At 38.4% G+C, this 26,421-nt stretch overlaps 2 protein-coding genes across 12 annotated transcripts in view; both read left to right on the top strand.

The window, feature by feature from the left end:
• DTD2 (D-aminoacyl-tRNA deacylase 2) overlaps window positions 1-24,153 on the top strand; it is a 31,453-nt gene extending 7,300 nt beyond the window's left edge. For 2 of the 4 annotated variants that reach the window (XM_004282135.3, XM_049706803.1), the window contains one exon: window positions 574-1,926. In XM_004282135.3, coding sequence (XP_004282183.1) covers window positions 574-899 — 326 coding nt within the window. In that variant the 3' untranslated portion in view covers window positions 900-1,926. Of the gene's footprint in view, window positions 1-573; window positions 1,927-17,983; window positions 18,053-20,735; window positions 20,822-20,992 lie in introns of those variants that run through there. The other 2 variants (XR_004478254.2, XR_007475941.1) reach the window with 2 other exon arrangements.
• A 601-nt stretch (window positions 24,154-24,754) lies between these two features.
• HEATR5A (HEAT repeat containing 5A) overlaps window positions 24,755-26,421 on the top strand; it is a 111,670-nt gene continuing 110,003 nt past the window's right edge. For 6 of the 8 annotated variants that reach the window (XM_033409919.2, XM_004282136.4, XM_033409921.2 and 3 more), the window contains exon 1: window positions 24,755-24,891. The gene's annotated coding sequence lies outside the window, so the exon portion shown is untranslated. Of the gene's footprint in view, window positions 24,892-25,369; window positions 25,531-26,421 lie in introns of those variants that run through there. The other 2 variants (XM_033409917.2, XM_033409918.2) reach the window with 2 other exon arrangements.

Below are 26,421 nucleotides of genomic sequence, written 5' to 3'. Positions count from 1 at the left end.
TGTTAATAATGTCTTCGAGGTTATAAAACTGCAAAATCAACTAGTTTATAACAGGATTGAACCTGGAACCTTTGTCTCAGCTTAGAATTCTAGGCAACTAAGTTTAAAATAATAAATGCACTAAGGTTTTTATTTAATGTTCTTTGTTATAAAGTAGAATAAGTGTGTGGAGGATCTGTCATGTTTTTTTTTTTCCAGTGCGATTTGTTTTGAAATATAAAAAGGAACAAAAAGGAAAAATCTTTTCATGTATCCCCCAGGGCAACAATATCTTGAAGTTCCAGTATACAGTTAATTCTTTAGTCCTTTCTGGATTATCTTATTGTTAGGAGATCCTAACTGCCAAGTCAGATTTAAAACATCATGCCATTTTCTGCATGAAATTTTCCTTGTTTTTCATGCTTAGATCATTTAGCTTACTGAAGCAGCTTTTAAAATCTAAATAGAAACTTTGGGTTAAAAGCATGAGCTGACAAACTGGATTTTAAACATGAGGTTTGCTGACTAGAAGATCGTTGGTTTTCTTCATGTTTGTTTTCTACCTCAAAATGTTCTCCTTTCTTCCCTACCCAGTTAATACACTGTTAAATGTGAAATTAAGTGAAACAGAAAATGGCAAGCGTGTCTCTGTATTGGATCTACCTGGCAACATTCTTATCATCCCTCAAGCCACCCTTGGGGGGAGAGTAAAAGGAAGAAGCATGCAGTATCACTCTAACTCTGGAAAAGAAGAGGGATTAGAACTTTATTCCCAATTTGTGACTCTCTGTAAAAAAGAATTAGCTGCTAACAGCAAGTGTGCTGAAGCTGGGGTTGTGGTGGAACATGGCACTTACGGCAACAGGCAGGTGTTAAAGCTCGATACCAATGGCCCATACACACACCTAATTGAGTTTTGAAAAATTAAAAGTTTCTACAGTTGTAATTAGATTCTCTTCCCCTTCTGCTTGAGTACACTAATCTGCAGCATTTTTAGACAAGAAAATCCTGGGTCCCATCCATACCTCTGCAGCCTGCTACTTGGACGACCTCGCCACGTCACCTAAACTCTGGATCTCAGTCACCTTCCATCCTGCTTTCCCCTAAACTCACACTCAAAATTTTGAAAAATGCCTTGTATTCGCTTTATGGTCATTGATAAGAACATGGAAATGTTTTTAGAGAGCTGTATTTAAGCATTTTGTGCAATCAAGAAAAATATGTTTCTTATACCCTCAAATGTATGTAATATGTAGTAAAAATCACTATTTGTGTTACGATTATAATTTTGTCAATTTTGTTTTAGTATTTCAGATTTCCATATTTTGAATGAAAGAATATGCAATTTACTATTCCTTCTAATAATATCTATGAAAATATAATACAGAAATGTTATTGTACATTTTAATATTATTTTCCAAGGACATCCAAGTGCTTTAAATTATTTTAAGAATCTTTAGTTGATATAGCAATAAGGTATGGGGGACTAAAAGTTGTTTTTATTTAATATACTAATGGCTTAATATTCTGTTTCTCAGTTTTTTACCAAAACAATGTGTGTTGCATTTTCTGTCTTTGGTTTTTAAAGGTTACTGTTTCATTAAATTAATGTTCATAAATTTTTTTTAGGAAGTTCCTTTCTTGTTGGTTTAGATTGCTATAAAAGGAATAAAAGGAATAAAAAGGGAGGCTTTCTACTGGAATGATTTGAAAACAAGTTGACTTGTTCATTTCCATTTTATCGACTTAATGATTTGGAGCCAGTATCATTTTTTCTATTAGTGTATTTTTGTGTCCTCCCCCCACCCCAAAATTCATATGTTGAAGTCCTCCAATGTGATGGTATTTGCACATGGGGCCTTTGGAAGGTAATCAGGGTTGATAGAGCATGAGAGTGGGGCCCTTATGTTGGGATTAGTGTCCTCATAAGAAGAAACACCAGAGAGCTTGCTCACCCTTTCTCTGCCCACCATGTGAGAATGCAGTGAGAAGGGAGCCATTTACAAACCAGGAAGAGAACCCTTACCAGAAACCATGCTGGCACCCTGATCTTGAACTTCTAGCCTCCAGAGTGTAAGAAAATAAATTTCTGTTGTTTAAGCCACCATAAGTCTATGGTATTTTGTTCTAACAGCCCAAGCTAAGACAGTCACATAAGATAAACATCTAATAAGGTAGACTTTTCAAAGCCAAGAGAGGAAGATATACAAGAAATTGAAAGAATAAATGAATCAATAAAAGGTAATGTTCATTTTTTACAAACTCATTTGACTTGATTTAATATTTTAAAGAGTGAAAATGAAATAGTGTTTCTAGTTATCAAAAAGATGAAAACAATGACTTGAAGAAACATCTTAAGTAGCTGTTGAAAATTCTTTGTGTCTTATAATTTCTTTAGGTTTATGTTCCTAAGATACTTAAAGTTTCTGTTATCACAAAAAGTCCTATTTTCTCTGTATCCTTCCTGTACTATTCTATTTTGGAACTTAAGGATCAATAACTGATTTGGTAGTGAGCTCATTTGTCCTTAACTTTTGCTTTATTGATTCGCAATACACTTATTGAAATGTAATAAACTATTCATAAACTTTCAAACTCCAATTTTCTCAGAGCTTCTCCAAGGAGGTTTATATGTCTTTCAAAAAGATTATGTGTTACCTATTTTAAATCATTTTGATGTGTGTGGGTGAAATGCTGACTCACAGCCTTAGATTGCTATTTTATAGTTCAGGCAATTCTCCTTAAGAAGAAATTTGCTTGTGGTACTTGTGGAGAATAGAAATTTCAACTACATGAAGAGTTATTAACAGAAGATGACAGCCAAGTTTGTTTCATTTCCAAGGAGGCTAGAACAAGAGGAAAAAGGCAAGAGAAATAGTAGATAGGAAAATAACTACACCTTGGCTTTCTGTAGCTCTCCTGGCCCAAGATGCTCAAAGAACATTCAACAGATACCTAATTTTATCTTCACAGTATATAATGACAATAATGCTGTGGAAAGTAAGAAAATGCTTAAATAATTTTCCCAAGATCACACATTAGGGAGCAATAATTTCTATCCCCCTGACTTTTCTTGTAGTGAGAGTTAAAATTGATCTTCATAAAGGCTTAGCATCTCCCAGTGTGGATCACTTGAGAAAAAACAGCCAATAAATTGTTTTATGTACTAAATTAGGCGGCAGTAGGGTTACACCTAATTTGGGTGCCTTCTGCCTTTGTTTTTCAAAGGTTCTAGAATGTTTAAATTAGAGTATCATTTCTTTCTTTTAATGGAAGTATAGTTGATTTACAATGTTGTGTTAGTTTCACGTGTACAGCAAAGTGATTCAGTATATATATATACTTTTTCAGATTCTTTTCCCTTTATAGGTTATTACAAAATATTGAGTATAGTTTCCTGTGCTATACAGTAGGACCTTGTTGTTTGTGTATTTTATATATAGTAGTGTGTATCTATTAATCTCAAATTCCTAATTTATCCCTCCCTCCCCTTTCCCCTTTGGTAACCATAAATTTGTTTTCTATGTGAGTCTGTTTCTGTTTTGTAAATAAGTTCATTTGTATCATTTTTTTAGATAACATAAGTGATATATTTGTCTTTCTCTGTCTGAATTACTGCACTTAGAATATCATTCCTAAATACTATTTTATCTGTCCATTTGGCAAACTTCATGGATTCAATTATATAAAATACTGTGTATAAGACATGGACTACCAATGAGTATGAATTTATCTTGAATATACTCATACTAGGTAAATCAAACACTTTTACATTTCTTCATTCAAGTCAAAAGAAGGCATTGACATTTATGAATAATATCTGTATTAATGATTTATTGACTCCATAATGAAAGACCTAAGCTTATCAGATATAAGGATCAAATACTATAGAATCCTATGCCACTTGTTTTGGAGGATAACTCACATTGGTGTTAGAATGATGACATGTCAAACTTTTATTATCTATGATTAACATTGCAGAGGACCTGATTTGTTACATTATAGTTATTTCTTAAAAACTCACATGATAGTGAAACTAGTATTTCCAAAAGTGCTTTATCTATTAATTTATTGAAGTAAGACTACTTTCTGAAAGGGAAGAACTATTAGAAAACTAACATTTTCATTCTGAAGCCACACTTTGATGATGACTTTAAATGTCTGTTTATTTTGATAATCTAATTATTCTCCCTTCCTCCTATTTCTCCTACATCTAATCCTTTTTTGCAGACCATCTCCAAGGTAATGTTTCTAGAAAATTCCTTTCTGTATGATATTCCACTGTTTAGAAACTTTTATAACTATTTTTTATCTACAGGACAAAGTCTAAACTTCTGAGGTTGGCATGAAGGTTCTCCTTACTCGTTAGGAGTGAATGAAATGAAGGGAGAAATGTAGAGGACCAAAGTCAGAATCCTGAGAAAACATAAAGAAAAGGCAACATATGAGAGGCCACAGGATAGTATAGAGATCAAAGAGGCAGAGAGAACCAGAAAATGTATTGTTAACAAGATAGTTTTCAAGGTTTAAACAGTCAGTGCCAAATACTGAAGAAAAATGGGACAACACAAAGACTGAGGAGAGACCTCTGGGCCTAGCAGTTAGGTGTTTTCAAACTTATGGAAAATTGGCATAAAATTTGCAAGAGTTACTACAATTAGGAAAAGATTCTTAATCTTTTGTCTTCAGGTAGAGTGTCTCAAAGTATACCACTGGACCACCTGTACAGGAATCACCTGGGGAGACTAACTTTTTACGAAATGCAATTTTCTGGGACCATCCCAAATCTATTGAATTAGAATCTCAGGAGTTAAAATCTATCTAGTCACCTATCTCCCCCAGGTGATTCTTGTATATACTGGAATCTCAGAACCACTGTTATTCGAATGAAGCCCAGACTTTTAAAGCTGATATTACAGTTTCATAATCTGGCTCCAGCTTGACTTTCTAACCTTTTCTCCCTCTACTCCACAGTATAAATTCTCCAGGATAGCTCTTTTTATACCCTTCCTAGATCACGCTCACTCTTCTTCAGAAGACAAGCAGAGTTGTCTTCTGCTCTCCTCTAAATCCATCATTCAATATCTAGCTCAAGTCAATCTCTTCTGACCCCACAGTAATTTCTCCTGCCTCTACCCGCCTGGGCATTATGGTTGTCCCACTCTTGACACTTGGAATGTGTCTTATGAGATTGAGTACTTCACCTTTTTTTTTTATGCTTATATGTCCTAACTGCAAGAATATAAACAATATTGGGCAGAGACAATATGACAGTGAGCACACATAGTATAATATTTTTCTTTAAATCTCCATAGTACTTCCATAGCACCGTGTTGTCCATGCTCAATAATTCATAGTAAATGTTACCTGAATTAACATGGAGATTCATCAGTGGCTAGAATACTCTTGATTTTGGTTCGGTTTTACCAGTATTTCACACATAGATTTCTTTGTCATTAAGAAATAAAGAGGTTGGAATGTGCAGGAAGCAAGTTTAATACCACTACCCCTTTCTTTAATACAATAGATAACACCAGAAAAGTTAAAAGACAAACTAAAACAGGTTTTTGAGATTCAACATAAATGTGGGCATTGCTCATTCTACTTTGTTAGTTTATTACATCAGTGTGTTAAAGAGAAAAGCCACAGGCCCAAAATGGTGTCACTTGTGCTAAAGCCCATGATACCAAACCTAGATTTAAGATCTAACCTAATTGCAGTTTTAACCTTCACCAGAAATGTAGTGTTGTTGTTTTTTTTTTTACTGAAGTATAGTTGACTTACAATGTTGTGAAATTGTAGCATAATTGTAGCAGTTAATTTCTGCTGTACAGCAAAGTGATTCAATTATATATATTTTTTTCCATTATGGTTTATCATAGGATATTGAGTATAATTCTCTGTGCTATACAGTAGGACCTTGTTGTTTATCCATTCTGTATATAATAGCTTACATGTGCTAATCCCGACCTCCTACTCCATCCCTCCCCCAACCCCCTCCCCCTTGGCAACTACAAGACTGTTCTCTATGTCCATGAGTCTGTTCTTGTTTCATAGATAGGTTCATTTGTGTCATATTTTAGATTCCACATATAAGTGATATCATATGGTATTTGTCTTTCTCTTTCTGACTTACTTCACTTAGTATAATAATCTCTAGTTGCATCCATGTTGCTATAAATGGTATTATTTCATTCTTCATTATGGCTGAGTAGTATTCCATTGTATAAATGTACCACATCTTCTTTATCCATTCATCTGTCAATGGACATTTAGGTTTTTTCCATGTCTTGGCGATTGTGAATAGTGCTGCTATGAACATAGGGGTGCATGTATCTTTTTGGATTAGAGTTTTGTCTGGATATATGCCCAGGAGTGGAATTGCTGAATCATATGGTAATTCTATTTTTAGTTTTCTGAGTAACCTCCATACTGTTTTCCATAGTGGCTGTACCAACTTACATTCCTACCAACAGTGTAGGAGGGTTCCCTCAGAAATGTAGTCTTAACCAGTCTGGAATTTTTTGGTCAGCACCAATTCGGTAATCTGCCACGTGGGCCCTCTCCAGCCTCCAGAAGAAGAAGCCATCTATATAATAAAACCCTTGCCTTTCCCTTCACCCTTTCCCCCTACAAAGATGTTCTGGCCTAAAAATAGTCCTTTCTTTTCTTTTGCTAATAGCTACTTTGCCCCACCCTTATTCCTATAAAATCCTTCCATTTTGTACAACCCCTCACAGCACCTGGAAATTTGCTAGATGGGATGTTGCCTGATTCGTGAATTTCCTAATAGAGTCAATTATATCTTCAATTTACTCAGTTGGATTTTGTTTATTTCAACAAGGGTGATCACTTTACATTTTCTTAAGGCTTACTCTATATTATCTTTCTAATATAGTATAACTGTATTTATGTACCTAAGAAAGATTACAAGAAGCAAGCCATTCTTAAAACACAGAAGGAAAAAAAAAAAAATTTCATTTAAGAAAACCTGTATTTGAGTCCTTTTTAAAATAAACTTTTTGTGAATCAAATATAAAAGTATTTTATTCATAAATATTAATTTTGATACAAGCTTTAAGACCCTTCTATATTTAATTACAAAATAAAGCAGTTCTGTGGAATGCATCACAAATAGCCAACTTCATGATAAATTTTATCCTACTTCTTTTTACTGGACTTTTCCATACGAATGAATTTTTTGCACTGTGTTAGCTAGCATTTTTCTCTTAAGAAGCTTAATAAAATTTCACCTATTATATCAGCTTTATTTCTGAATGTGAAAAGAAAAATTTATGTAGAGAATGCACCACACCGTATATAAACTGTATCTGGGAACCATTAGCTAATACTATTATAAACAGTTGGGGTTGGGAAAGTAATTGTGGACATTTTTTTTTTGAGGGGGAGATATGGAGTCTTTTTAAGGCACGTGGGACTAGACTAGCAAAAATGCCATCCTTGACTCCAGCTTTGAGATATTATTTACTTAGCTTTATACTAACATAAATAAACTAAGACACATTTTCTACTCCAGGCATTCTTTTAATTTACTTTGCAGCCCCAAGGTAAGTTTCTTTAATGAGTAGATATGATCATCACAGTTTCATTTTCTCAGTGCCTGAATTATTTTATATCCTGATTACATTCAGGTAGTCTTCATGGCTTTGATTTCTTTTCATCATATGCATACTTGCCTTTTTTAAGCCAGGTGTTGAAAATGTTCTAACATTTTCTTAATACTGCGTCATGGATAGTTGCTCTCCACTTGAAAGTTATAATCCTCAGAATCTGCAGGTCAGCAGTGGAGCTGGGAGCTGTGTGAAATACAAATTGTTCAAGATGTGACACTTAACCCCAAGGAATTTACCATCTAGTAGGGGACATGATAGACACAGAAATGAACTAGGTACTGTGTGATCAGTGATATCTGGACAATGCTATCTCTGAGCTATAGAATAGCAGCAGAGGGAGAAGATACTTCTGGCTAGAGTGGTGAATCCCTGTGTTAAAACAGGCATGGCAACTTGAGCCATCCCTTGTAGAATGGGTAGCATGTTTATAGGCACGAGGTGTGGGGGAGGGCACTTCAAACTTTCTGGACTGATAGACAATAAGGTGCCATTGAAGGCTTTTAGAGAGAATAATGACATAATGAAGACTTTTTAAGAGGAGAGACCTGACAGTGGTACATAAGGATACAGAGAGAAGGAAATTTTGTGACAGGAAGACAGATTTGTGTTTTTATTTTTTTGAGTAGTGCAGACATAAAGGGATTTGGTCTCACTTATAGTAGTGGCTGTGAAGATGGAAATAAACGTAATTGGAGATATTGAAAGGTGTTTTGAAGAACAATACACTTCAGGACAGCTGATTAGCTGTCATGGAGCTAAAGGGAGGAATCAAAAATCACTCTTAAGATTTCATGTATGGGTTACTGAGGAAGATGAATTCAGATTTTAATACATTGAGTTTGAGGCACCTAAAGTAGAAACGTCTACCAGATTTGTTACTCAGGTCAGAGAGGGTATAGATGTGAGAGTCTTGTTTATAACAGTGATAGTTGAAACCCTAGAAATAGATGAGATTTAATCATTCCAATATTACTGAGAGCCTACTCAGGTAAGTATAAGAGGCACACTAAAAATGAAAAGGCAGTTTCCTCAGGAGATTACAAAATAACTGGTGTGTTAAGATAGTTAACTGGAACACAGAGAAACTAGAGGTGCCAAAAGAGAGGTAAAAACAGTACTATGGAAATTTGGAGACGGAAGAGATTTCATCTAGTTGGGGAAGCGCTGGCATTTCAGTATAATTTTGAAGATGAGATCTGCGAGAGATGATATAGAGAACAACAAAGGATTTGAGGTCCAACCAAATTTATAGTAACAGAAGGAAGAGGAAAATTGACAAAGGAAAGAAATGTCAGACAGGTAGGTGGAAAAAGTGGGAGAAGTGGAAACACCAGTGTCTTGGAGTTAAGGTTTCAAGAATTGGGGAAGTGGGTCCAAACATAGAGAAGTTGAAATTATTGCATAGTTAACACCCACATATCCACCACCTAGATTCTACAATAGGCATCTTGCTATATTTGCTTTACTACCTATCTATCCATCTGTCCATTCCAAGAAGAGGTTATTTTGTTTGCTAAGGGTTTTTAATTTATTCCTCTTCTTTTCTCCCCTTTTGCCTCTGCTGGTTAGCTTCTCCTCTCAGAAGCCCAGGTTTTTTGTTTTTTGGGTTTTTTTAATTAATTAATTTATTTTTGGCTGCGTTGGGTCTTTGTTCCTCCGCTCAGGCTTTCTCTGGTTGTGGTGAGCAGGGCCTACTCTTCGTTGTGGTGCGCAGGCTTCTCATTGTGGTGGCTTCCCTTGTTGTGGAGCACAGGCTCAGTAGTTGTGGCGCATGGGCTTAGTTGCTCCGCAGCATGTGGGATCTTCCCGGACCAGGGCTTGAACCCTTGTCCCCTGCATTGGCAGGTGGATTCTTAGCCACTGTGCCACCAGGGAAGTCCGAGGCCAAGGTTGTGTGTGAGCCTGCTGCATTTCACTGATATGCCCAGATTTACTATACTTACATTATAGGAAAGCCTCTCTACTCCGTGTGCCTTTGTCTTTAAAGGTCCCAAATGGTGACCCATGGGAGAAATAACTTTTCCACCTTTTCAGTTAGGTTAGTTAACTATCCCTGGAAGTCTGCACCTGGGACTAGAAAAGAGCCTATTTCTAAATGACCCATGATTTGCTGAACTTTCTAGTAGTTTACCAAAGTATGGTCTGAGAATCTCCCTAATCAGAATTACTAGGAAAACTTGTCAAAAATGCAAATTCCTATGTCTCACCTTGGACTTACTGAATCAGAATTTCTGAGAAAAGGCCTGGAAACTGCATTTTAAGCCACTTTTCCCCACCTGTGGCTCTTATACAGACTAGCATCTGAGAACTAATTGTATAATCTTTGTGGTGATATCTCTGAAGTAAGAGTCAAGAGGCTTCTGTTGAAGTCTTGGCTTTCCCATGGACTGTGTGTGTTACACTAGCCTAGGGTAACTCAATCCCATCACGACTCATCATAAGGGAGGAGATTGCACTTGACAAATTCTGAAATTCCTCTCAGCTCTACCATTTTGTGGAACTCTGAAAACTGAATTCTGTAAATCAGTAGTTGGTTAAACTTTAATCAGATGAACTGAAAAAAAAAAGTGTGTTACTCATCAAAATAACTAAATTCTTCTTACATCTTATGAGTTTTCATTTGGTTTTTAAAAGCTGGACCATAGAATGGGCTTCAGGCATTTCACTCAGCCCTTTGCCATTTCATAGTTCTGTGTTTCCGTGGTGATTCCAGTGTTCATAGCGGTTACCACTCTGCATTCCTTTTACATTGTTGGTAATATCCTTTTCTTCTTCTTCTCCTCCCTATAAAAAAAGTGACTTAAAAAAAAAAGTGACTTATTTTCTCAGGGTTCTGAGTTGGCAGAAGTTACTGCAAGTTTTAAAGCTATATTTACCAGTGAAAGAGAAAAGTGTCTGATTGTCTTAAGCAATGATTAAATTTTGTGCCCTCAGTCACCTTGGTGTTGGGTAGTGTTTTTTGTGTTTTTTTTTTTCCATTATAAATCTGGGCCTAATTTTAATTTCAAGATGATTTCAGAATATTATTTTAAATGTTACTCAGTGTTCTTGCTGTTATCTCATAAGTGATAATGATGAGTGTCCATATGCTCCAAAGTGATTTTTTTTTAATCTTTTCCTTTTTGGTGGTGTTGTAGATTTGCTATGTGCTAAACTTTTCCAAACATTTTGTTGATAGATTCTTATTTACTGAGGTCGTAAGATCAGAATAAAGTTTATATAGTACATAGCTCACATATTTGTGTTTATCCTAAAATATGTGTAGGAGTAGAGTAATGACATATTAATTCCTGTATTCTCTCCTCTCTTTTTCCTTGATATTTTCATTTAGAAATAGGGAAAAGAAATTATGCAAGCATTTCAATAGTGGGCCACTGGTACTCTCAGTTCGATTTATATTTGAGATTATTTAATTAACCAGGTACTTATGACCTAGTATGTGCAAAGCAGTAGTAAGCATTATAAGAAGCAATAAGTACATTGCAAGGTGCCTACCATTAAGCTTACAATAGTAATTCATCCTGAATTACACAAGTCAGTAGAAAAAATATTGGACTTTAGCCCTCCTAGAATTTCTTTGTTAGACACACTCAGAATTCAAAAGGCATAGTCTTTTTTTTTAATTAATTAATTAATTTTATTTATTTTTGGCTGCTTTTGGGTCTTCATTGCTGCACACGGGCTTTCTCTAGTTGTGGTGAGCGGGGGTTACTCTTCATTGTGGTGTGCGGTCTTCTCATTCTGGTGGCTTCTCTTGTTGCGGAGCACGGACTCTAGGCGCGTGGGCTTCATTAGTTGTGGCACGGGGGCTCTAGAGCTCAGACTCAGTAGTTGTGGTGCACGGGCTTAGTTGCTCCGTGGTATGTGGGATCTTCTCGGACCAGGGCTCGAACCCGTGTCCCCTGCATTGGCAGGTGGATTCTTAACCACTGCGCCACCAGGGAAGCCCCCAAAAGGCATAGTCTTTTAAATAAGAATCTGTTTAGAAGCAATTGTATACCCAGTACTGGGATACATAGTGGATAAAAAGATAAACATATTTCCCTCCTTTGTAGGTTCATATCTTTATATATTTCAGGAGACAGAGAGATTGGGTCATCCAATGTAGATTTGGAAGTTAGCTACACATACATGGTAGTTAAAGTCACCAAGGTTAATAGTTGTGGTTCCTCAAAAATTAAAAATACTACTACCATATGATGTAGCCATCCCGCTTCTAGGTATATATCCAAAAGAACTGAAATCAGGGTCTCCAAGAGAGATTTGCACACCCTTGTTCATAGCAGCATTATTCGCAGTACCAGAGGTGGAAGCAGCCTAAACATCCATTGAAGAATGAATGAATAAACAAAATGTGGTATACACACACAGTGAAATATTATTCAGCCTTAAAAAGAAAGGAAATTCTTGGACTTCCCTGGTGGCACAGTGGTTAGGAATCCACCTGCCGATGCAGGGGACACAGGTTCGAGCCCTGGTCCGGGAAGATCCCACATACCATGGAGCAACCAAGCCCGTGTGCCACAACTACTGAGCCTGCACTCTAGAGCCCATGAGCCACAACTACTGAGTCTGCGTGCCACAACTACTGAAGCCCACGTGCCTTGAGCCCGTGCTCTGCAGCAAGAGAAGTCACTGCAATGAGAAGCCCATGCACCACAGCGAAGAGTAGCCCCCGCTCACCACAACTAGAGAGAGCCCGCTTGCAGCAACGAAGAGCCAACGCAGCCAAAAATATAAATAAATAAAAGAAATTTATTTAAAAAAAGAAAGGAAATTCTATTACATGCTGCAAAATGGATAAACCTTGAGGACATTATGGTAAGTGAAACAAGCCAGCCACGAAAAGAAAACTTCTGTATGATTCTACTTATATGAGGTATCTAAAGTAGTCAGAGTCATAGAAACAGAAAGTAGGATTGTGGGTGCCAGGGGCTGGGGGCAGGGTAAATTGTTGTTGCATAAGGAGAGTTGTTGTTTAATGGCATAGAGTTTCAGTTGTGCAAAATGAAAAACTTCTAGAGATACAACAGTGTATGTAGAGTTACAACAATGTGAGTATACTTAAACTATTGAACTATACGCTTTTTAAAAAGTCACCAAAGTGGATGCCGTTGTCTAAGAGAGTGTGTAGAAAAGATGTCAAGAGAGAAACAGTAAGAAGCTAGTTATTTAAGAAATAGGCAGATTAAGAGATGCCATCAAGAGGCTAGCTAACAAAGAGTGGGACGAGAAGAAGCAGAAAAAGTCTAAGAGAATGCTGACATGAAATCCAAGAGAAGGAAGAATTTCTATTTAGGTCGTGGTGAACAATAGCCAATCAAGTAGAGAAGTCAAATAGGATAAAACTTTTTATAAGCCATTTGGATTGACAATTAGGAGGTCACTATGAACAGGTTCCTTGGAATTTTGTAAGCCAAATGTCTTGAGGATTGAATGGGACTAAGAAAATATAGTAAATGCAGATGACTCAGGAAGTTGGGTATGAAGGAAATTGAAGAGTTGTAGTTTTGTGGGAAGGCAGTATTAAGGTTTTTTTTTTAAGATGCAAAAAATCTGAGCATGTTTTTAGAGGAAGAGGAAGTAGAGAGAGAAATTGAAGAAAGAAGAGAGGTTTATGTAGTAAAATTATGGAACAAAATATACAGAAAGCGTAGACGGAGGAGTGCTTTTGGAAAACTGGAAAACTTTGGGTATCTCTGAGATAAGAGGAAAAGACTGCTGAGTATAGGATGAGAAGGAGAGCTCTAGTGGAATTCAGACATCATGACCTCTACTTTAGCTGTAAAACATAAGATGCTATCATCTGGGAGAGAGGAAGATGGCTTGGCGTAGTGACTGGAGGACAGTAGTGAATGTTTGACGTAGCCACTTTAGGAAATGGGTAAGTGAGCCAACTAGCTGAGGCTAGAAATCATAAATAATGCAACAAATTAGAAAACACAGTTACACAATTTTCTTGGCATTCCAAGAGCAGATTGGAAAAAGCAAATGGGTTGGGTTGATTCACATTCAGGGATTAGCAGAGGAGATGCAGTGTGTTAAGGTCATGGAGTGGAAGGAATTGGGAATGTTAGTAAGAAAATGGTTGAAACAACTGACCTCATAAACCAAACTGGATAAGGAAAGGGAAAAAAAGAGTAAAATCAACTAGGAGTTTACAGACCAGATGAGGGAAGAGGTCGAGAAGACTAGTGCTTTTCAGAAGTTAGAAGGAGAATTTCTAAGAGGGAATAGGGGATGTGGAAAGATTAGAGACTGGTCATAGTATGAGATCTCTGAGGTAGAGCTATTATGAGTGACAACAAAATCTAGAATGAGGCCATGGGAACGTGTAGCTGCAGTGGAGGATGTCAAGGAATTTAAAAGCTAGTACCCCATTTGGACAAGAAAGGTAACCCAGAATGGTATGACTCAGAACAGCAGGAAATACCCATGACCCTGAGCCCAAATTTTTTAATCACTGTGGAAGTGTGATATGAAGGTCAGCAAAAGGCAGAGATGTGGATGGGGAAAGAGTGATGTATCAGGGGGATGTCAGAAGAGGAACAAAGAACTATATTCTGAAAACCACGAGAGAGCCAGAGAAATGTCAGCTCCATTTCCTGGTCTCGAAATAGGAATAATCTTCCCTTAAAGGGACCTTCATGGTCAGGAGGAAGTCGGGTTTCCATCATAGCAAAAAGATCAAAAGATTGTTAGGGAAAGGTTAACAATATAGGAAAGTTTATTAGCAACAGGATGGTATTTTATTTATTTATTTTTCAGGATGGTATTTTAGAAGATAAAGTGAGATAAGTGGGAGAAAGAGCAAGCTGAGTTGTGTAGGAAAGAGAGAGCAGAGGAAAGAAAAAGTGACTAGAGACTTATATGAGGGAGACAGGACACAGAAATACTGAAGATTGCAGGGAGGTGAGAGAAGAAATGTGAATGGAATTATAATGTTAATTTTTGGCTGACTCTTGTTTGTCGGAGATGAAGCAAAAGAAGTTGAGAGAGAGAGAGAAGGCATGTTAATACAACCAAAACACTAAGTATGCCTATATATTGTTTAGAAGAGATAAAGTAAAAGATGGTGACATAAAGGAAATGAAAACACTAAATTTTGGCTTCATATTGTTTAGGAGAGATGAAGAGAAATGGAGATTATATGGAAGTAATATCTAATATTAGTGCAGGCTCTGCTTTAAGTTTTAGATTTCAGGTTTAAACATTTTGTTCTGAGGAAAAGCATCTAGGCACCTTCTCCCACCCCGACTTTCTCCACCTATTTATCTTTCAGGACTGGAAATACATCGATTGCCTGATCTACAATGACCGTAATTCAGTTCCACTTCCCCACATTGGTCCAGCTTTCTTACTTGTTTGTTTATTTATTGATATATAATTCACATGCCATAAAATTTACCACTTTAAAGTGTCTAATTGAATGGTTTTTAGTATATTCACATGGTGGTGCAATATTGTTGTATTGTACAATATTGCAGTAAGGTTGTACATCACCATTATCTATTCCAGAACATTTTCCTCACTCTAAAAAGAAGTTTTATACTCATTAAAGTCACTCCGCATTTCCACTTTACCCCCAGATTCTATAAACCACTAAGTGACTTTGATCTCTGTGGATTTGCCTATTCTGGACAGTACATGTAAATGGAATCTTGCAATATTTGGCCTTTTGCGTACACCTTCTTTCATTCAGCATAATGTTTTCAAGGTTCATCCCATGTCCTTTGTAGCATGTATCAAAACTTCATTCCTTTTTATGACTAAATAATATTCCATTGCATAGATATACCACATTTGTTTACACATTTATCTAATCGGTAGACATTTGCATTTTTTCCTTTTTTGGCTTTTATGAATTATGAATAATGCTTCTGTAAACATTCGAGTACAATTTTTTTGTGTGGATGTATGTTTTCAATTGTCTTGCATATATACCAAGAGTGAATTGCTGGATCATATGGTGACTCTATGTTTAACTTTTTGAAAAACTGCCAAACTGTTTTCCAAAGCAGCTGTATCATTTTACGTTCCTACTGGTAGTGTATGGGGGTTCCAATTCTTCCACTTTATCACCAACACCTGTTATTTTCCATTTTAAAAAATTTTAGCCATCCTAGTGCCTGTGAAATGGTATGTCATAGTTTTGATTTGCATTTCCCTAATGACCAATGTTGAACATATTTTCATGTGCTCATTCTCCTTTTGTGTATCTTCTCTGGAGAGATGTCCATTCAAATTATTTGCCCATTTTTTAATTGGGTTATTTGTCTTTTCATTGTTAATTATAAAAGTTCTTTATATGTTCTAGATACTTGACCCTTATCAGTAAATGATTGCAAATATTTCCTCCCATTTTATGAGCCGTCTTTTTATTTTCTTGATAATGTCCTTTGAATAACAAAAGTTTAAAATTTTGATGAAGTCCAATCTATTTATTTCTTTGGTTGCTTGTGCTTTAGGTGTCATATCTAGGAACCTGGCATATTCATAAATAGCTCCCCTTTGACTCTCAAAAGTGTCCCAGGGCTTCCCTGGTGGCGCAGTGGTTGAGAGTCCGTCTGCCGATGCAGGGGACACGGGTTCGTGCCCTGGTCCGGGAGGAGCCCACATGCCGCGGAGCGGCTGGGCCCGTGAGCCATGGCCGCTGAGCCTGCGCGTCCGGAGCCTGTACTCCACAACGGGAGAGGCCACAGCAGTGAGAGGCCCGCGTACCACAAAATAAAAGTGTCCCAGTAGACAATAAATTATATGGGCAACGTACTAATAACAGTCTCAGGGATAGTTAATTAGAAGCCCCTGGGCAGGTGGATGAGTAAATACTCACTTATTTTACCCTTACTTCACCATAGCCAGTGTTAGCATTTGGCTTCTCTAAAGAAGATCTGCCAGCAGTTGTAGTTGCCATTTTGCATAGTTATTCATCAAATTTACGTTGAGCAACTACTATGTATCAAGTACCTTTCCAAAGGGGGAAAATTACACCTGGAAATCGCAAAAAGAAATCTTTAAAAAAATGCTTGCTTTTTTTTTTTTTTGGTAAAAGTAATAAACACAATTACAGATAATGAAAAGATTAAAAAGCCTGTATGCTCATTGCTCAAATATCATTATTTCATTTTTATTTATTCCCTTATAATCTTTGTTTATAAAACACTGATATTTTAGCATTGTTCAGTTATAAAGGGATTTTATATTTGGCTTTTTAAAAACAATATTTTATCATAATACTTAAGACAAAGTTTTTTTTTTTTAAATTTAGATCTCAGGGAGCATAAGTGAGAGGAAGCAGACAAAAGGAGAAAAGGTGTAAGTCAATAAAATATTATTAAGATGAACAAGTATGGTCTATAAATGGATTTGTGCTCTGGTCTGTGAACGCCTGTAAGTTAACAAATTGAGTTCGAGAGAGTATGTAATTCTATTCCATATTATTAACATTTTTCTTTTTCTTTCTGATCTGTGACTCTGGCTCCACTGATTATCTTAACTATATTATATGGTTAATTTAATTTCTAGCTATTGTTCATAGTGGTCAGTTAAATATTCACATCTAGATAAGGTTCTCTATTCTAAGTTTATAGCTAAACAAGAAGTTTGCCATATAAACTAATTTTTATTAGAATTTCCTTCAAGAATATTGTGTCCCAAAGAAGTTGTAATAGATCTGTCTTCATAAACACAGTAACTGATAAGAATTTCCATAAGTATTTTTTATAATATTGTATATAGTTTTTCCTCATGTATGATAATTCAGCAAGAATACTATCTATCAACTAGTTAGAGTTCTTCCCTTTTACTGGGTAAATTCAATTTCTTGAGCTAGACAAATAATCTTATTATGAATTTTACAACAAATTATTTGAATCGTCACATTATCTCATGTGGTTATTATTCAAAGGCATTTAATTTTTGAGTGGACGCTCATCCATCATAAGTTTTTACATTCCAATGTCTGCAATTGGTGAATAAGGTTTTGGTGGGATATCTTATATGCTACTTATAAAGGATGAAACATTCCTAAATTAAAGCACTAAATTATTCTCTTAAATTGCCTGTCTACAGGTAAACAGTGTACTTGCCTAAAGAGCTTGCAGCTGAAATTAAGTGTTTGTGTAATATGCTTCTTCAGTCCTAGCTCTGGCTTGACCTATCCCATTCCTTAGGTTTTGGCTCATGTTTAGAACCAAGCCACTAATGTCATTGAATTTTGCTCCTTCACCTTGATAAACTCCATGATTCATTTGGCTTATGATGGTGTTTCCTGTGGTTCCCATTAGGAACTTCCTGGCAGGGAAAAATTGACAAGCTGACCGAGAAGTCTTCTCATTCCTCTCAGCCCCACTTTTATTGATTCCCCACAGACACCTCCTTCCCCCTTCCTGGAGTCAGCTTTGGATCCCATCATCCAGAGCCTTCTCTCCCTGGCCACGGTAAGTTTGTTGATGCCCATTACTCCCCCTTACCACCGAAACCTTCCTTTCCTGTTGTTCACTTCTTCAGGGTCACAATTTGCCCTGTCTTCCAAGGTGAAAACTGTATTAAAGAAGGAGTCAGAAGAGATCTCCAGGATTTTTTCTCCCATCTCTGGTTATAGCATTCAACATTGACTTCCTAAAGTCTCTTTCCTTGTCTTTCTTTTATGAAAGCCAGAGGAATGATTCTAACCATGAGATTTTATTTATTTATTTATTTATTTTATTTATTTATGGCCACGCCCTTGCAGCTTGTGGGATCTCACTTCCCCAACCAGGGATTGAACCTGCGCCCTCAGCCGTGAAAGCGCAGAGTCCAGGGACTTCCCTGGTGGCGCAGTGGTTAAGACTCCGTGCTCCCAATGCAGGGGACCTGGGTTTGATCCCTGGTCAGGGAACTAGATTCCACATGTATGCCGCAGCTAAGAGTTCGCATGTCACAATTAAGGAGCCCACATGCTGCAACTAAGGAGCCTGGGAGCTGCAACTAAGGAGCCTGCCTGCTGCAATGAAGACCCAGCGCAACCAAATAAATAAATATTTAAAAAAGAAAGAAACAAAAACGCAGAGTTCTAACCACTGGACCACCAGGTAAGTGCCTAGCCATGAGATTTTAAAGGCAGATATGAAGGAAGAGCGGTATCATAGCAAACTACAGAAGCATTTTAGGTCCTCTTCACTCCTTGCCAATTACTCGTCCCTACAGGCAGGAGACAGCAGTTTTTCCCCCAGCCCTCAGGTCCATGTGATTGAGTGTTAGCAATGTCGTACCCAGGAACTGATGTTTATATGGCCAATGGTAATAAAATTAGTATGAATACAAATTTGATGTGCCATATGCATAGGACTTTGCTTGACATATGAGTAACAGTTAAAAGAAAACCAAATAAATGAAAATAATTTCATGGAGGTAGTAGGATTATATCTTTGTTTCCCTGAGTTTAAAAAAAGATTGTGTTTTCAAGTTGATGTTAATAATAATATTTAAAAATAAATATGTGACCACATACCTAAAAAAGAAAGACTTTTAAAGGTATTTAACATATTTTATACAGTTTTTAATATATGTGGTACTATGATACTATGGAAAAGATATCAGACAAGGGTTCAGAAGGCCTGGTTTTAAAATCTTACTTCTGGAATTTTGTTCCAAACATGGACAAACTAGTTACCTATTCTGGGATTTGGTTTCTATTTCTTTCAAATAATAACTACTCTATTTACCCTGAAGGGATTTTTGTAAGAATAACAATAGAATCTTTGAATTTTAAAACTGAGATCTTAGCGATCCTCTAGTACAACATGCTCATGTTCCAGAGGAGGAAATTGAGGCCCAAAGACGTTAATTGATTTGCTTATAAAATACATGATAGCAACTTTGGAACAAAATCATAACGTTTATGCACATGTAAAACACTGTATTTCTTAATCTGATCAGAGAATGAGAAGTTGGAAGGGATGTTAGGGGTCCTAGTCAAGTATGAACATAATTGCAGTCGATTCTTGTGTAAAGTATCATCAAATATGTAGTTACAGATCGACCTTTGCTCAGTATTCCTCCTTAGAAGCACCAGCCCTGAATTTAACTGCTTCTTTCCAGGTTAGATTGTCTACTACTACTTACTTACCCTCATGCATCAAGGTCTGTGCTATGTTGTAAGTACTTCTTGGCTGAATTTTTATAGTGGTAGTTTGCCTACTGAAGAAAATCCTGCCCGTGGCCAAAAGTTCTTAATGGAAATTTAGTGCTAAAAGCTGTCATATACTACAGCAAGCTCAGCAGTACATTGACAAATAATGCTTGATAGACCAAAAAGTAGAAAGCTGTATCACAAAAGGCCAGCAGATCTTTTGTTGGAGTGAGGGCTATCAGTGTCATTTCAGGCTTAAGATCACACTGAAATCGACAGAGTGCAAGCTGTACCCAGCCCATGAGCTTTGTGACATGAGCTTTACACATGTACACTCCAGTCTCCTCGATGGCTTCATCAACATTGAGCAAAGTCTGCTCCCAGGAGCACTAGTTCTAAAAGATATTAGTGTGCATTCCTTTTTTTTTAAGATATTATATTCCATTGTCAAATAAGCTTGGGAAACACCGCTTGAAATGCAGCCTACTAATATGCCTAATGACTCTTTAAGAAACGGCTATAAAATGTTAACATATAGTGTTTCTCAAATTTATTTAAGAATGCCTTTTTAAAGGAACAACTGTTAACATCTTGAGGAGTGCAATTTAGAGCAAGACCATAGAGCTACATGGGTATACGAGAGTCCCATTGTTTGGGTAATACTGTTCTACTATCATTGAATTTTATAATCTCAGGGGTAAAAGGAATCTTAAAGGGAATATATCATCTTCAGTTTCCCAAATGTATAGTGGTTGGAACCTAGAGTTGTATCAGATGGGTTTGAACAGTAAATTAAAGTGAGATATCACGTAGCCAGTCAAATGGGTAACTACTGGTTTACTTCATCATTTTTACATACACCATTAATTACCAACAATTCTACTTCTAAGATTGCTTCATTTATTGGTGGGGAAAATTATTCCTTTATAGAAAGCCAAGAAGATGTAGTATGATGCATTATAGGATAAATATAAAGAGAAAGTATATAAAATTCTCCATTCCTTCAACAGATATCTGATGAGTGCCTTCTGTGTGCCCAACAGTGACACCAAGTGTATTGACAAAAGCTGAAGTAAGTTGGGAGTAGAGAGATAAGGTAAGTGCCTAATAATGCTGGCTATCATTTCACAATGGGCAACATGCCAGTTATTTTGATTATATTTTGAATCTTCAGCACACCTCAGAGAGGGAGATATTATTCTCATTTTAAAGTGGGGAAACTGGGCTTCCCTGGTGGCCTAGTGGTTGGATCCGCCTGCCAATGCAGGGGACACGGGTTCGAGCCCTGTGCCGGAGCAACTAAGATCCCACATGCCGCGGAGCAGCTAAGCCCATGCACCACAACTACTGAGCCTGCGCTCTAGAGCCCACGACCCACAACTACTGAAGCCCGCCCGCCTAGAGACCATGCTCTGCAACAAGGGAACCGCAGTGAGAAGCCCGCGCACCACAACAAAAAGTAGCCCCCGCTCACCGAAACTAGAGAAAGCCTGTGCACAGCAACGAAGACCCAACACAGCCAAAAATAAAAATAAATAAAATACTAATAAAATACTTTTTTTTAATTAAAAAAATAATAAAGTGAGGAAACTGAGATATGAAGCAGTTTTCTCTAGGTCAAGCCTACTAAGTGGTGGAATTAGGATTTGAACACAAGTCTCCAGATTTGAAAGCTGTGTTCTTTCCATTAATTATATTACAGCTTCTTCTTTATTGTGACTTAAAATCTCAATTTGAGATTGAACAAAGTATAATAGTAGTTGAGAGGTGAAACATTTCCACCTGGTTAAAATTAAACTGGTTGTTCCTCAGAGTTCTGTCCTTGTCATTTTCTCTCTTTATTTTTTCTCTTTCATTGTATTAGCTGTCCACTCAATGTAGAAACGTTTTGAATCTAGTGCTCTTGTTCTCAACCCTTTTCTAAGCTGTAGTCCTCCATTTCTCCTTGGATGCTCTACTGTCACTTCAAATGTGATGTGTTGACAATTAAACTTATTACTTCCTCCTAAGTTAATTCGCTTAGTCACTTGGGCTCAAAGTTTGGAGCCATCTTTGAATCCCTTGTAAAATTAATGGTTGGACTCAATGATACATAATATCCCTTCCAGCTCTAAAATTCTAGTGTTGTTATTCTTGTACCACATACTCAGTCAAAATGAATCACTTTCTCTGCTTCGGCCAAGAACAAATAATTTTACGCTCAAATTATTTTCCAGAGTTATTTCAGTATCTTATAGAGTATATCCTACTCATCCATTCTTATGCATTCTTCAAAGCCCATTTTAAATGCCATCTCTTTCTATAAGCCTTTCATGAGCCTCCCAACTGGACTTCACAGCATTTGCTCTCTCCTTCAGGATCTGGAATATCTTTGTATCTTTCTCAGCGTAGTTTACAGTACCCTACACACATACACACACACACACACACACACACACACACACACACACATTCTCTCTCTCTCTCTCTCTCTCTCTCTCTCTCTCTGTGGGATAAGGAGGGTGCCTAGAGGGATGCTTGGCAAGGGATGGAGCCTGAGCAGGGTGGAGAGGGCTTACAGACAGGGCATGGGCACAGGGTTTGGGAGCAGGGATAAGGAAAGAGAAGGAGGGGCTTGTGGTGGCTAATGTTGGGGTTTCAGAACCTTAGTGGGATAAGGGCAGCATCCTCCAAAGGGAGAGATGGCAGCAATGGGTGATTGCTTAAATATAGGAGAGGTGTTCAAACAAGTAAATATCTCAAAGATAATAGGATCCATCATTCTCTCTGTAGCAGAAAGGAGTTACAAATGTGGAAGGGAGGAAACTAGAATAAACTGTGTGATGCTGGATTGGAGGTTTTACTGTGAACATGTGGTTTTTCAACATACAGAGTTAAATAAAGAAATCTAGCTATAAATGTGTATATGTGTGAGTATACATATATAGATGCACTGTATATGTGTATGAATGTACAAATATTCCTTAGCTACAAACCCTAAGACAGCCTGAGCAGTGATACCTCAGTAGTAGTGAGCATGCCTCGTGCTTCTAAATTCCATTCTTAGGGACGTTCCTGGTGGCTCAGTGGTTAAGAATTAGCCTGCCAATTCAGGGGACATGGGTTCGAGCCCTGATCCGGGAAGATCCCACGTGCTGCAGAGCAACAAAGCCCATGCACCACAACTACTGAGCCTGCGCTCTAGAGCCTGCGAGCCACAACTACTGACCCCGTGTGCCACAACTACTGAAGCCTGCGTGCCTAGAGCCTGTGTTCCGCAACAAGAGAAGCCACCGCAATGAGAAGCCCGTGCACCGCAATGAAGAGTAGCCCCCGCTCGCCACAACTAGAGAAAGCCCATGCGCAGCAACGAAGACCCAATGCAGCCAAACATAAATAAATAAATAAACAAACTAACTAACTAAATACCATTCTCCACTCAAAGGAACCAGGACTCCTGGATAAATGGCTGCATCCAGGTGCCAGAAAGTAAAGGAGTACTCAAAGAATGATGGAGGTGTGTCAAAAGGGCACAGAATAGTAAAATGTTAATGAATAATATGGATGGTGGGATATATGTTATATAAAACTCTTTCCAATTTTCTGTATTTAAAAAATGTTTTACAATAATACATTGTGAAAGGATTTAAAACACACAAAGACACAGAAGCCAGCATGAATGGGTGAATCCCACTGACCAAAGTTGGGACAATTTGAACTCCAAAATAAACAATGATAAATTATAACACATTTAATAAAATAGGAAACTGAATTCATACTGATAGAAATAAATTAATTGAAAGTTTGATGAGAAACAAAAAAATGTACATAGTTTCAAAGAATTTCCCCCACAAAATACTTCCTAATTACAAAGAGGAAAAAAGTAACTACTGGAGAAGCCTGGCAGACACTACCTTATTGAAATAAACACCCGTAATCAGACATTAAAATCATGTGCCACCTCACAGGATGCAATGAGAACAGAGCATCACTTCTCTGAGAGTCCTATCAAAGACATCTACCCTGAATCTAATCATGAGTAAGCATCAGACAGATGCAAAGTGAAGGCCATTCTGTAGAATAATTGGCCAGGAATCTTCACAAGTATCAAGGATATGAAAGTCAAAGAAAGACCAAGGAAGTGTTCCAGATTGAAGGTGACTAAAGATACATGACAAGTAAGTACAGTGCTTGATCCTGAACTGAATCCTTTCATCATAAAGAGCATTATTGGGACAACTGGCAAAATGTAATGTATCACATAAATATTTTGATTTTGATAGTTATATTGTGATTATGTAACAGAGGTGCTTATTAGTAGAACTACACACTAAAGTATTTAGGGACAATGTGGCATTGTGTCAGCAACTTAGATCACAAATGGTTCAGGAAAGAAAAGTGTTTTCTGTACTATACTTGCAACATTTCTGTAAGCTTGTGCTTGTTTCAAAATAAAAATTGAAAAATTACGTTCAAAATGCTGAGTATACTAGAAAAACGCACTTGACTTGGGGCCAAGAGGTTGTTAATCCCAGTTCCGCCAGTGACTGGGTGTGTGACCTTGAGCAAGCTACTTTACGTCAGGCCCCAGAGTTTCGAGCTGTAGGACACAAGGCTCTCTAAGGCCCCTTCCCAGTCTAGCATTCCACCACCTACACCCACGGCACTCCCTGCCTGAATTTCTACAGGCTCCAGTTGTGTCTTAGACTTCAGATGCCCCAAGGATTCTGGGTAGCGTCGAAAACAAACAAAAATGGGTGTGGCCAAGCTCTCCAGACTGCAAAGACGCTGACCTGGCCTCAATCTAGGCCGCAGTCTCCGCCATCGCTCTTTCGGAGGTGGAGCAGTCACGCCTGCCAGTGTGGGCGCTCGATAGCTCGGCGGCCGGCTGGCGGGGCTTCGGCGCGGTACCGGGCGCGTTCCCAATCGCTGGCTCCCGCCGCACTCCAGGCTCCGAGCTTTCAGTCCCGCCCCGCGCGCGCCCCTCCCGCCGTCGCTACAGCCTGCGAGTCTCAGCGCTGTGGGTCCGATAACTTGGCGAGGCTGGGACGGTCGCTGAGTCGTGGTCGTGGCGGACCCCGGGAGCGAGCAGTCGGGAATCCCCGCGGTGGAGGCGGCTCCCGGCGCGAGGGGGCGGTGTCCGTGCTGCCTGCTGGCTGCAAAGAACCACACACCGGGGCCTGCACTGTAAGTTGAGCGGCTTGAGGGTCCCCGGGGTGGTCGCGGCAGCGAAGCGGTGGAGGAAGCTGGGACCCGGGGAGCAGGAACGGGACGAGGGATTAGGTGATTTGGCCGAAGGGGCCGGAGCCCGCCGAGAAGGGGCTGAAGTGCGGCGCGGGGATGGCAGAGTAGCCGTGCACTCCGTCCTTCCTCTTGGGCTCCGGGAAAGTCTGGTTTCCCCCGTGCACAACAGGTAGGCGTGGACTCTGGCCGCCGGCGGGAGCCCCCAGGCTTGCGGGGAAGGTCGGAAGGTCGTAGCCCGCTTCGCCGGCGCTCCACTCCCCGGACCCGCCCTGGCGGCGCCCGCCGCGCCGGGGGTTGGCCGGGAGCGGGGCCCCAACCCGAGCTTCGGGAGAGGTTCTCCGAACGCCCGCGCGCAACCCTGGAGGCGCGTTTCCGGGAGCAGTGGAGTGGATTATGGATAGTGCCTTCTCGCAAGGAAAGTAAGCCTTTGCCGGGGTAGCATTTGCTTAGTACGAGGAAGCACTTCTTCTTACCCTACTTTCGGCCAGCACAGTGTCATTTCTAGAGGTTATAAAGTCTTTGGAAACTTTATGAAGCGCTTTACGGTATTTACTAGTCACAGTAATGTATACCTCCGATAAGGTAAGATGATTTTTGTAACTGTCAAGTCAGAGAATAGGTGTCAAATGATTTGCGCTCCTTTATTAAAGGTCATAGTTATACACTGTTTTTATGTGCGGTCCTTTATTCAACAAATACTCAGCATCTTTTATGTGCAGGCTCAGCGCCCTTAAGGAAGTTAACAGCCTAGAGAAGACGTGAAAAGGGAAAAAAGGGGCCCATAAGTAGGGTTCAGAACTTTGTCAGAGAAAATACTCTGGTGAGATTATAGTGTAAGGAAAAAGTGTGCTTGGAGCTGGGATTAGGTGGATGGGGAAAGGAGAATTGCCCTGTTTCATTTTCAAACATTTTAGAAAGTATGTCTTTGAGAAAGTGGTTTTAGGTCAGCATTGAAGCCGAGATTTGTCTTACATTTTAATACCATAGATTTTTTCCCCGTTAATGAAATGGGTAAGCAGGCAGGGTTTATAACAAGAATAGTGACAGTTGGAAAAAGTACAGCTATTTTATATAGATAGTTATAGTATTGGAAGATTCCTAAACTGACGGGAGACCTGAATTTTAGCTTAAGCTCCTCCACTGCTGTTTACGGATCTTTGTTAACTTTTCTCTTCTTTTCTTTTTGTTTATCATTGTATCTGACTTAAGAACAGAAAATGCATAATACAAAGTACCTTAAAATTTTTAGAAATTGCACTAATAGTACGTTCTCTAAGGAAAAAATTTAAGAACTCTCGTCTTTAAGCAATACACCCATCTTCCTTTCTTCCATTCAGCTTTATTTCAAAAAGGGGATTGAGAGAGTTGATAACCTTTATGAGCTTTTCTTAATTATCATTTGAATAAAATAAAAGATTAAACTCTGGATTTGTTCAGGTCCCTTCATATTCTAAAATTCGTTTATTCTAAATC

The sequence above is a fragment of the Orcinus orca genome, chromosome 2 (genome assembly GCF_937001465.1).
Source record: "Orcinus orca chromosome 2, mOrcOrc1.1, whole genome shotgun sequence".
In the NCBI taxonomy this organism is placed as follows: Eukaryota; Metazoa; Chordata; class Mammalia; order Artiodactyla; family Delphinidae; genus Orcinus; species Orcinus orca.
Note: the sequence above shows the minus strand (reverse complement) of the source record. Positions and strands in the feature narration are given on the sequence as shown.